We start from the raw sequence: 11,938 nt of genomic DNA on the forward strand, positions 1-11,938 counted from the left end.
CGCGTCACCGGGGGAAGTTTTATCGTCGCTATTGTATTATCATTTTTTGAAAAAAAAAAAAGACAAATATGAAACAAGTGAAAAAAAAAAGAATTTGCATTACAATTTATTCTCGCGGTAGCTAGAAATTTTACATCGCGTAAAAAATGCAGCTAAAGGCTGATTTATGGCGTCGGTGGCCGCGCGCTATCAGCGACGCCGCCACTTCCGAAAATACAAATCGGTTTAATTGCACGGAAAATTTTTGGCCACGCAGGCACGCTCGCAATGCGCATTAATAAACTGACGGAAGGGTGCGAATAAAGGATTCCTAGGGGGGCTTCGAGCCAAACATTTCGCATCACCTTTCGCCCCCGTACCTCTGGAAATTAAGCTTTTGTTTAATTGCGTCGACCATCGCACTTCGGTGGCCCCCGGTGACAGTAATGCAGCACGCGAACGCGATTCAAGCAAGAGGAAACTGTTGCGGGGAGATAGACTCATTCATCGGCCTCTTTACGCCGGAAAAAATAACTTTTTCTGCAATTTTTTACTCTTGTTACGTGACAATTGAAATTGCGGAGACAATGAAACTTGATTTTTTTCAGGAAAGAATTATGATTTTACGAAACAATTAATTTTCTTATTTATTTTAACAATTTATATATAACAAAATATTTATATATAATAAAATATATTCTCCAATGCAGCGCAAACTAAACACAGAAACATAAGTAATATTCATTAATTGATTCGTAACTTTTTTCAGGTACTTGATCAGTTGTACGAGTGATTTTCATTCACTTATTCGTTGAATATGTTGTTGCATTCCTCCCTACGTTCGTATGATGTATTTTCATATTTGGCGTATCTCATTTCCATGTTCTGACACATTTTAAGTCCAGAAACATCCGCAGTCTGTTTATTAAATCGCAAAAATGAATTTGTTCTGGTTCCTTGTTCGGCTGAGAAGTGGCCTAAAGATAACGCTACGTCAGGCTCCCAACCAGGGACCAATGAACCTTCGCCTTCGCCACGATATTATAATGCAGCTGCCGCGATGTATGCCGGGTTTACGAGGTCGTAAACCGATACGGGCCTTAATATAAGAATGTTATAGTTTGGTTTTCATAAATTTACCGACGACGCGACGCCGACGTGGCCTCGATGCAGCCGCGCGTTCACGATTTATTAGCTGGATAATCGAAAGTTGTCGCGTGAGCGGGCAGGAGCACGCGGTGTTGACGATCGTTCTCTCCTCGACGAGTCCATGTATACGCCTGGGGAAGTTTACGTGCTCCAGGTATCAAGTAGTTGCTAAATTTTACTGCCCTTCCCCCGCCCCCCAGAACTAACGTATTTCGGAGTCCGTCCTAATGCGATTGCTTCGATAGGAGTGGATGATTTGCGACACGACCGACCACTTTTCACGTGGTTGTTGACAAACACCTTTATTACGTCGTAAGATCTTTTATATTTTATACCTGGTATAAATTTTACTTTCACGTTGTACCTAGTTTAACCCCTTACGCTATAATCACGTTTAATTAATTCGTGTCAATATGTTTCTGATAGGTGATCAATATAAGTTTATTTTATTACACTTTGAATATAACTTACTAAACTGTTTGCAATAGACATGTATTCAATTTCCGCTTCGTTTACTTAACGGTAGTATATTTCGTGGTGTTCCAATTTCGGTTCAACAGCTTCGTTCGGTTTTTGAAATTTATAATTTACATCGATAATTTCAGAGTATTAAACATTGCAAAATGTCAGCACGCTAGTTCAAATATTTATCCAGGTATTACACGTTAAATTCCTATTAATTTGAAATTCAATATTCGGTAGTTAGCATCACCATTCTTATTTCATTTAAACGATTCATGGTCGCTGGAATTCGTCGTAATTTGTCAAGATAGAAATATTAACACGACGAATGTCGAAATAAACGATCAAGTGCTGCTAAGGAAACCAATATGACAATGCATGTTTGTCAATTTTCGAATCCTCTAAATATCGTTCAACGGTTTTTGAAGAAAAAAAAATGTAAATAAGACGATTTTATTGCTGTTTTGGTACATAGATATTTATAAATGTGGCTCATCCGAACCCGAAATTCCTACAATAGTAAATGCGATATCGAGCTACGGTACGTGTATATTATTCAGTGAGAACCTGATCATCGTCTGCGGTGTTAAATCGATCCGCCGACAAGTTTTCCACTTCCAGGAGGAAAGTTTGTCCGTGGACACGATTGAGTTTGAGGAACAGGGGTCGGAATGTTTCACGAACAGTCCGGAGGGTTGGACGATTAGATGAAATCGGTTGACTTCCAAGAGAACGTTTTCATAAATATTTATAGGGATATTCGTATGGTTAAACGAAATCCGATAATAGAGGTTGTTCGTCGCGATTAATTGTCGCTGCAGCATGTCATCGATGCCTGGAAAATCGCAATTTGTAGCCGTTGCAGAGCGCAATTTTCACCGTAAGCTTTTCGATCACCCAGTTTTCCTTTGTTCGCGAAAGTCTTATTTACTTGCAAATTCGATAGTGCACGGTTATGGCTGCTAAACTCTCCCCGACGCTGAGAGGAGCGTTTCGTAAAATGGAAAACCAGAGACTACTGTAATGGAGGTTGGAAGATAGGTAAAAATCTTGGAATGAACTTCCATCGATTGTACGCCAAGTGCTTCGCAAAATGGGAATATCAGGAATTTCCGTAACCGAGGATGAAGACAAAGAAATGTCAACGTACACATTGCCCTCTGAAAAAGCTGACAGTTCCGTGGAATCGCTAGCTTTAGCTATAGGTGCAGCTGAAATATAACCTTCGGAATTTAATTTATGACGCTGACGACGCCGTGGACAACAAACTTAATCTCTTTGTTAGTCACGTTATTAATTGAGGCAATTTTTCAACGCTCTGCTCTTTTCCTTTTAGAGGAGTCCTTTCGCTGAAAAATTACAGCTCTGTTGACTGGTGTTACAAGTGAAACGATATTCAAAAATCGAAAAGAAAATTGCTGATGTTCGGGAGAGAAGAACTTACTTTCCTCTTACTTTCCTCTTTTAGAAAAATCATTATAGTCAAGTACAGTGCATCCAATTACAGACTACTTTCAGAACAGTGTTGTGCTTGAAGCTGTGGCGACTATGTGATATTTCTTTATATTCTTCTATTTCATTGCAATAAGATTCTGCATTAATTATACAATGAAAGGGTAGAAAATAATGATAAAAACGAATTAGAGTAGGACACTTATAGAACACTGTCCCGTAAATCCCGTAATGTATTAAATTACAGCGACTCCTGTAAGAATTTTAATCGAATTGCCCTTCGTATGGAAAGCTCCCCGCAAACCTTTAGCTGGTGTATCGTGAACGAATTCATAGTAATCGGTTTCCATCAGTACAAGAAATGTCTATAGCACAGACGTAGCACGCTATTACCTACGATGAACAGATACCTGTGCTGTAGTAAATGGACTTAACGCTAACGTTAAACCGTGTAATGGGTCGTCGATACCGTTTCAAAGGTCTTCGTGGCTATTTCAACCGTTCCTTCCACCCTTGCAGAGCAACGTGACGTCATTGGTTGGAATCAATCATCGGTAGTTGCGTACAGCAGGGAAAAACACTCTCGACTAAAAAAATTCGAACTGTCACTCTTTCCCCGTGAATAACTGTCCCGCTGTCTATACAGGTGCGATATGACGGTACAGTTTCCCACGAGATTTTGGATTTACCTACACTGACGTTACGAGCGGCTGAATTGTAAATTTGTTGCTTCTTCGGGCGCGCCGCTTCGCATTGTTTGGAAATGAACATTTTGCACGGTGGGCGGGAATGAACGGCGATGCACTTTAAAGTATTTTGAAAGTGTTCGATCCCTTTATTTTATAGGATTTTCCCACCGCTAAAACCGTTAAGCTTCGCTTTTAGGAATTTATACATGTACGATCTCTGGACGACAATGGCGGGCAAAGTTTATTGGAATTTATAATGGATTAAATCGAACTTTTTAGAGATTAGAAATCAAAAATCTCTGATCGACTTGTGTGTGCTTTCGAACCTCCTACTTACTGACAGTTCATCGTTTCATCTGCACTTTTTGAATCAAGTGTCATTAACAGTCGAATAAGATGCTACAACGTCAAGTATCCTCGACTTCAAAGGTTCGGAACAGAATGAAATTCTGAAAATAATCAATTCGAAAGATTAACGATGCACGCTGAGGGATATATGAATATTCATTCGACGAGAAACAATAAAAGGCTCGCAGAATTAATACTTGAGGAACGACCGTACCCGTATTTGGGCAACGAATTTGGGAAAGAGCACGGGGACGGTCTGCAGCACGAGCCCACCTAATTAAAGCATTCATTCAACCCTATGGATTATTTAAATCAATGTCACGCAGGTCCTCCGGAGACTCGTTAGAAATGGGGGCCAATTACCATTAAGAGGTCGAGCCACGATCTGAAGGGGAGAAATGTATTCCCATGCGAAAGCAAAGGAGTCTAAAATTACTTGACGCACCATACCATCCCTTTCAGCAATAAACTTCGAAGTCTTGCGATAAACCCACCCTTTTATGTGGCCGATCTCATCGAATTTTGGTTTCTCCCCATGCTGACATATCTTCGTTACTTCTTCAACTAGCATAACTATCTTTTGACAAAAGAAGACTGTCTTTGTCTTCCATTGGGCTTGGACTTGGGCTCAGCTGGCCGAGAATTTGAAGGCTCGTTGAATCTATCGAGAAAATAATTCGTGAAACATTAATATCACAGCAAAATAATATTCCCTATCCTTGTTTAAATAATAAGTATTGTTTATAATTAATGTAATGTGTTTAGTTGGTCCAATCAATAGATATTAAAATATAGAAAAATATCTCACAATTACTTTTTCTCAACATCGGTATAATAATAATCTGAAATTTTAAAATGCATTAAATGAGGACCGAGGAACGGTCCTTGCAATGCTTAACCAACGAGTACCTCAGGACAGAGCTTCCCTTATGAGCATTTATTACCTATATTCCTTAGATGTATAACTCGTCCGAGGCCATATCATACCATAAACGGAAAGATGTTGATCCATGCCAAAGCAAAGAAGTTTAAAATTGCTCGACGTACCAGACCTTACCGCAATAAACTCTCTAGTCTTGTAATAAGCTCACCCTTTTAGATACCGAATTCCGTTGAATGTTGGTGTCACCCTATCTATGTAGGTACAGTATTCCAAACATTGAAATTCCAGAAATTTCTTCGAGGCTTCTGCAATTAGGGCGTTGATCATTATTATCATTATTACTGTGAATTTCATTATTATCCGAATATGAGAATTCCAACTCTATATTACAAAATTGTCGACATTCTAATAAATATCGTGACAATCAACTGGGTGTGTTAAAATAACGGTTTCATATTTACGTCAGTTCGAGCGCAATAATTGATTTAACGTAAATTGCCTTTAACTTTATATTTCAAGTCTCCATTATTCGTCGACAAATTTTATTCAGAATCTATCACATAATATTTGTTGTTGACATTCTGTTATGCATTGAAAGTTCCTATCGTTTAGGTTACGATCATAGGCTTCCTTGTTTATCTTCAAGAATTTCTCCATTTCATACGAAGAATGTTCATACATCTTACTTTCATATTCAGATATTCTTTGCCACTTTTCTTAAACATAGAAAAAGTTTGCATGGATTAAGATGTCCTCCCAAAGGGTTAATTATATATATATATATTATGTTTCTACATTTAATTTTCTTTTATTTCTAAAAGCACGCAGACCTCCAAAATGGTAAAAGCGCATAATTTAGTTACGTTATTTATTAAATGCTACTTCATTCAATCATGCGTACAAGTGTAAGCATCTTACATGATAATACAGCTGTAGACGCGGAACTATATAACATATGAACGTTGCGTATGACACAGGGCGCTAATGGCCCTTTATACAAGTCCCTGTTACCCCGCAATATCTGGCGGAATTAGTTGTCGCCCAGGTTTCAGGGTTAAAGGGATTCCTAGACAACTGGTTAAAAGGATTATCTCCGCTTACGTTACTCGGGTCGACTAATGCTCTACACATTATTAAATCATTCGTCGAGCTGTTGCTGGAAGCTGCTATTCGCCCCCTGTAAGGCGTTATCCTCCTTCTGAGTTGTCCTTGTTGGATATCCTTGGCGACGTGTCTCGGCAAGCAGTAAGCGCGAAAACGTAGAGAAATCTTTGCAGAACTGCTCTCCACCTCGAAATACTTAGTCCTTCGAGTTCATCAATATTTAACTCGCGTCCCGGGGAACCCTCGAAAGGGATAAGTCAAACGCGTTTTCAATGACGAGACGTAACGCGTCTGGGCAAACTTCATTTTCTGGCTCGAGAGTGGGTGTCATTAGTATGGATAAGTCTTTAAAGCGTGGGCAATATTTCGGTGCATGTATCACGAAGATAAAAAGCAATTTAACCCTTTGAACTCGGATGTCTCCTATAAGGGAGCGTCGTAAGTTTAGCAAATTTTTATAGTGGTTACGTAGAATAAATTTATGCCTAATATGTTTCAACATAACCACTATCGAAGGAAAAAGGCATCGTAACGATTGCTATTGGAATTATCTAGGCCAGACATTATAGTAGTAACTATACGGTTATTATATTCAATAAACAATATAATATACAACTTGAACATCTTGAATCCGTGTCAGTTTGTTGAATTCGCTACCAAGTGAAAATTTTGTTATCCTTAGATAATAATTATAACTTTCCTCTCAGTGGAACGGAAACTTTATACCTCAGTTTTGTTCTGTCGACAATGTAAACGTATTACGTGCGAAGTAACTCAAATAATTCAATTTCACGTTCTAGTAATTTCTTAATACCACTTCTACAGTATGAACAAGCTCAGCGCAGTACTAATAGTTCCCTCGTTTCGTGTAATTATTACCAGGGCACACGCAAAAACCACTTCGCGCGTGCGTTTGATCAGCTACTACTGGAGAAATGTATTCGCATGTGCAAACGGCGAACGGTAACGAAAATGTCGAGAAATGCCTAACTGTTCTGTTGTCTAGAATTGTTAAAAAATTGTGCTGAATGCACATTTTTTCGGAAATTGGCAGACAATGTATAATAATTAGGGGAAACGTATATTATAAGTAAAATAAAGTATATTGCAAATAAAAGATGTAATATGTACTCTTCTTTTGTACTTTCTTAAGTTTGTTGTGCATCTTAATATGTACTCATATATGTTGAGTAAACTGTATACGATATGAACCACTTTCCTCCAGAAAAAGTATCCCACGAATAAAGTAACCTCAAGCGTTTCGCGTTTTCATAAAAGAAACAAGTTCTTTGTTTCCTTTTTTGTACAGCTCTTTTTATCTCCTTCAGCAACGAGACTACACCTATCCACTTTGAAAAGCATCAAGTTGCTAGCCATACTTTTAAACACGACGAAAGCTAAAAAGAAGATTATCTCCTTTCCCAACCAGTTCCCCTTGTCTCTTTCAATGCCAAGATCTGAAACTTAACAAAAATTAATTCGAACGAACAAATGAGATACACTATCTTCTAGAGCAAACAATTCTCTTTAAAATGACGTATAACGTTACACACAGAAATTTTATTTTTAACGCGACATTTTAAATTAGGAAAAGAAACGCCAGGACTTATGGGTCAATCCAATCATGACAAAATTAAACTGCTATGAATGTATTGTTATGTCTGTTTGGTATTCGCTGTCGAGATGTCATCTCGCAGTTAGCATTGATAAAACACTCGTTTGAGGAAGCTTAAAAATAACGTTTATTTGCATCCGGTGCGACTGTCTGGCAGTCCGACAGTTTCATTTGTGAAGGAAGATAAAGACCGCCATCTTCTTTGTCCTGGACATTCAGTAAACCGCGCTCGAGGTATAAACATTGGTATCCTCGGCATATTTAATTCTTTGTGTCGCTCTAAGGAAAAAAAACTTATTATAGTAGGAGGTATCATTTGTTTCCTGCAAGCAAAATTCCAGAACGACATAACATGACACATTTTGTAATGGCAGCGGCGGGATAGACAACAATTTGGCATGAAGACGGAGGTCAACGGTACTACAACAATTCGAAAACGATTTCTGAAGAAGACTATGATTTGGATAATCGGGTAAGTGAATGTTTTCTATCGCGTTAGTGCATATGAAATGTCGTTTTCCTAGTGTTTGAATTATCCAGACTGATGACAATTCATTTTACTTTGCTCTGTCGTAAATTGTCCGTAATTATTAGACTGCGGACTTTCATGAAAATTCGTATTTCTACAGTTTTGACTTTGACAATTTATATTCCGTTACAGATTGTTCATAATATTGCTTTCGTGGAGCCAAGCTTCCGAGGTCCCAATATTAACAGTTACTGAAATTGAAGATGTACCAAACTTATATTTTGACAACATGGGCCTCACCAGGGTATACCATCGCCAATGGAAAATTTTGTATAACTATGACTTAATCGATCTGGATGCCATAGAAGACACTATCATTAATTGTTTCAAGACGACTGTTAGAACGTTTCGTGAAACCCCACACCAGGTATATGACGGCACTCTTAGAGCTTTACTCAACAGATTCTTTAGAGCAATGAAAGATAAAAGTCGCCTACTTAATAGTATACGTATATTCAATGAAACTACACAAGGAAGTGGTTCGTTGAATCCTATTGAAAATGTAGCAAATATCATCTTCGGAACCCTCAGTTCAAAAGATGCCGAATATTATAATTCAGAAATAGACAATCTTTATGCTAATAATAAGACACTTGCAATATATAAGGATAAAGGGACTACTATTGCACGAGGATTATTTAAAGATTTAACAAATTACAAAGATAAAATTCAAACTACAACTAAACTATTTAACCAAATCATAGAAAATAATATTCAGGAACTGCACAAATTAAGTATGTTACTAACGTTATCTGAAATCGTAACCGAGTACACACAGCTTGTAGTAAAACTTGAAAGTCTAATCACTAATGGAATACAAGGTAAACTAAATCCCGCTATGTTTGATCAAGTAAGTCTTCTGACTATTTTAAAAGTAATGCAATCAAAACTCGGTCCAGAACAAATGTTTTATCCTGCGGAAAAAGATAAAGTCTCCCACTATCAACAAATTATAAAGATTAACATTTTTGCGCTTCAAGGGACAAAACTTTGCTTTGAACTTTTAATTCCGATCTTGGAATCTGAAATTTACTCACTCTACCAACTTGTTCCAGTTCCTCTTATCGAAGACAAACTAATGTATTTTGTGTCCATCACTGAACGTTTTATATTATTAGATAACTCTACCAAGCATTATAACCCAATCAAAATGTCGCATATAAATAATTGCGTAATTACTGATAAGATTAGACTTTGCGAGCTCGATACTTCAATGTTAGCTACCACATATCAAGATCCATGTATATCACGCGCTATTCACCAATTACCAGAAGAAAATAATTGTCCGAAAACAGTTGCGAAAATCTTCAACCCGATTTGGGTAGAATTATATTCGAAACAGACTTGGATTTCCATAACCCATAAACCGGAAAGTTTGAATATTACTTGTAAAAATTTACGAAATGAAACGAAAATTATTGAAGGAATTAACATAATTTCAATTGCACCAGATTGTGTAGGGAATATGCATTCGACTACATTGTTGCCAACAAAATTAAAATCAGACATCACAATGCATACAGTTCCTTTGGGAATGACAAACGTAACAGTTCAAGAGCTCGATGATACTTCATTAGCATACGCAAAAATTCCAGAATTTTATGAATCAATTATTTCACCAGAACACTTCAGCTCGCATTCAAAAAGTTTATCAGAAATAACTGAGGAGGCATCGGAAATCTTAATGCATGTTGAAGCCACTACGCAATCGGACAATGACTGGTCAACTTTAGACGTATCAGAAGTGGTAATAGGAATTCTAAGTTTGTTTTATTATATTCTTTTTAAATTATGCAAAATATCAAAATGTTGTAAGTGTTGTTGTAAGTGTTGTTGCAAGTGTTGTACCTGCTGCTGTAAGCGAAGTAGTAACGACCGAAATACTGATGCGGAACAAACCGTGCGATATTCCAAAACATGTAAAAATCAACCAACATCCACTTTGGATGAAATCGACGAAAAACCTTGAATGTATAATCCTAATCTAACTCATCCATAATAGATGAGTAGTAGATGATACTTACTTAAGTTCAAGGCCATCAAGCTTGCAGTATTGTAAAAAAAAAAAGGAGAGACAAAAGCCTTACGAAGGTAATTCCTTTTAAAATATGCGAGATGATGTTATGTCTACTCGATATGCACAATCAAATTGTCATTCCGCGGTCAGAATAGATAAGGCAATCATACGAGGAAGCTTAAAAATAACGCTTCCTCACATGCGATGCAACTATCCGGCAATTAACAGTATAAACAGCTCTGATTGCGAAAAACGTCAATTCATTATTCCGGGCACTTAACACTTTACCGACCGGCAGCGGTGGAACATGTAATTACATTTAGTAAGTTTTTTTTTTTTCATGACAATTTTGCACATTAATATTTATTGAATATTTCATATTTTATACAACGATGGAAGTATACAATACTATCTCAGCAATATCTATTTGTTACCTACAAAGTATCGATTGTCATGGCAAAGTGTTAATAAACCGCTTTTGATCTATGCCTTTTCAAATCCTGTCACTCACACTAAGAATAACTTCCTAGAAGATTATCCGGAGGTTCACATGTCCTACATGTTTGAATTTGACTTCATCGGTAGACAATAATTCTTTTGTCTATGATAGTATGTTCCCTTCCAAGCCAAACATCTTTGTAATAGATCATAGTTTGTTTCTTCTCAAATTAAAGGGTTGAGCAAGTGCAAAACAGATCGATTCGATTTTTATCGCTATTAACAGGAAAGAATTCTCTTAAGTGAAGAATAGGAGAAACCATTTTTCTGGAATGGATATCTCTCGCACATCGATAGCGCGATCAGTACGGATTAAGAATGGAAACGGAGACCCTCGAGCGAAAAGCGCAGCTGCTGTCAGGGGGCAAATATATTTTTGCCGTGCTTAATCCGAATATAATTCGGCTTTATGGTGACATTTAGCAGCGACGGTGCGCGTTCAAGGGAGCGGGGCCTCCCACGTGTGCGGTTAATTGTTAGACCCGTGTGTTGGAGTCCAATTAAACCATTATGCGGGGGCGCGAAAGGCGTGCTACGGGGTTGGAGAGCAAGAGAAATATAAAATCTCAGTGGCGTGCAATAATTCACTGGTGTTCCCGCGTCAGGTTTCGCTCGGCTCGGCGTTTTAACCGGTTTTTATAGTTCCTCGCGTTTCACTTGTTACAGAGCTGGGGTTTTCGCATTTGTCCGCGAACTCTGCCGGCACGCTCGTTAAACATCGGCTACGGAACTCTGTCGTACGTCGCTTCTTCACCCTTTACCCGCTACATGGTCTTGACAAAAAGACAGGGATGAGCGGTGTATTCGCGCGTGAAAGCAAAGGAGCCCAATGATCCTCAACTGTCGTGGTCCATTCATTTGACAATAAATTGAAAACAGTTCAAAAGCCTTGTATAAAATGTATAGAAATATTTTAAGAGTGCCTTGAAATAATTTATTTTCTATCGAACTACAACTTCGATATTTGAATTCCATATTTTATTACGCGCATGTATAAATCAGAATTTTCTGGTTCGAAAGCTTCCCGCGTGGATCTAAACAAAAACGTAGAATGGGGTATCATTTTGTCTCGGACCGTAGTTCCTCGCATTTCCCTTGTTACACGGCCATGCTTTTCGCATTTGTCCGCGAACCCTGCTGTCGCGCTCCGTTGGAGCTCCGTCGTCCGTTGTTCATTTACTTCTTTAGCTTTCGCGCAGCTTAGAAAAAAGAA

At 38.0% G+C, this 11,938-nt stretch overlaps 1 protein-coding gene across 1 annotated transcript; it reads left to right on the top strand.

The window, feature by feature from the left end:
- Positions 1–7,959: 7,959 nt before the first annotated feature.
- LOC128872859 (uncharacterized) lies at positions 7,960–10,713 on the top strand. Its single transcript, XM_054115970.1, has 2 exons — positions 7,960–8,153; positions 8,343–10,713. The coding sequence occupies exons 1-2, from the start codon at positions 8,080–8,082 to the stop codon at positions 10,177–10,179; spliced, it is 1,911 nt and encodes a 636-aa protein (XP_053971945.1). The 5' UTR covers positions 7,960–8,079; the 3' UTR covers positions 10,180–10,713.
- Positions 10,714–11,938: the final 1,225 nt, after the last annotated feature.

Source organism: Hylaeus volcanicus, chromosome 1 (genome assembly GCF_026283585.1).
Source record: "Hylaeus volcanicus isolate JK05 chromosome 1, UHH_iyHylVolc1.0_haploid, whole genome shotgun sequence".
Classification (NCBI taxonomy): Eukaryota; Metazoa; Arthropoda; class Insecta; order Hymenoptera; family Colletidae; genus Hylaeus; species Hylaeus volcanicus.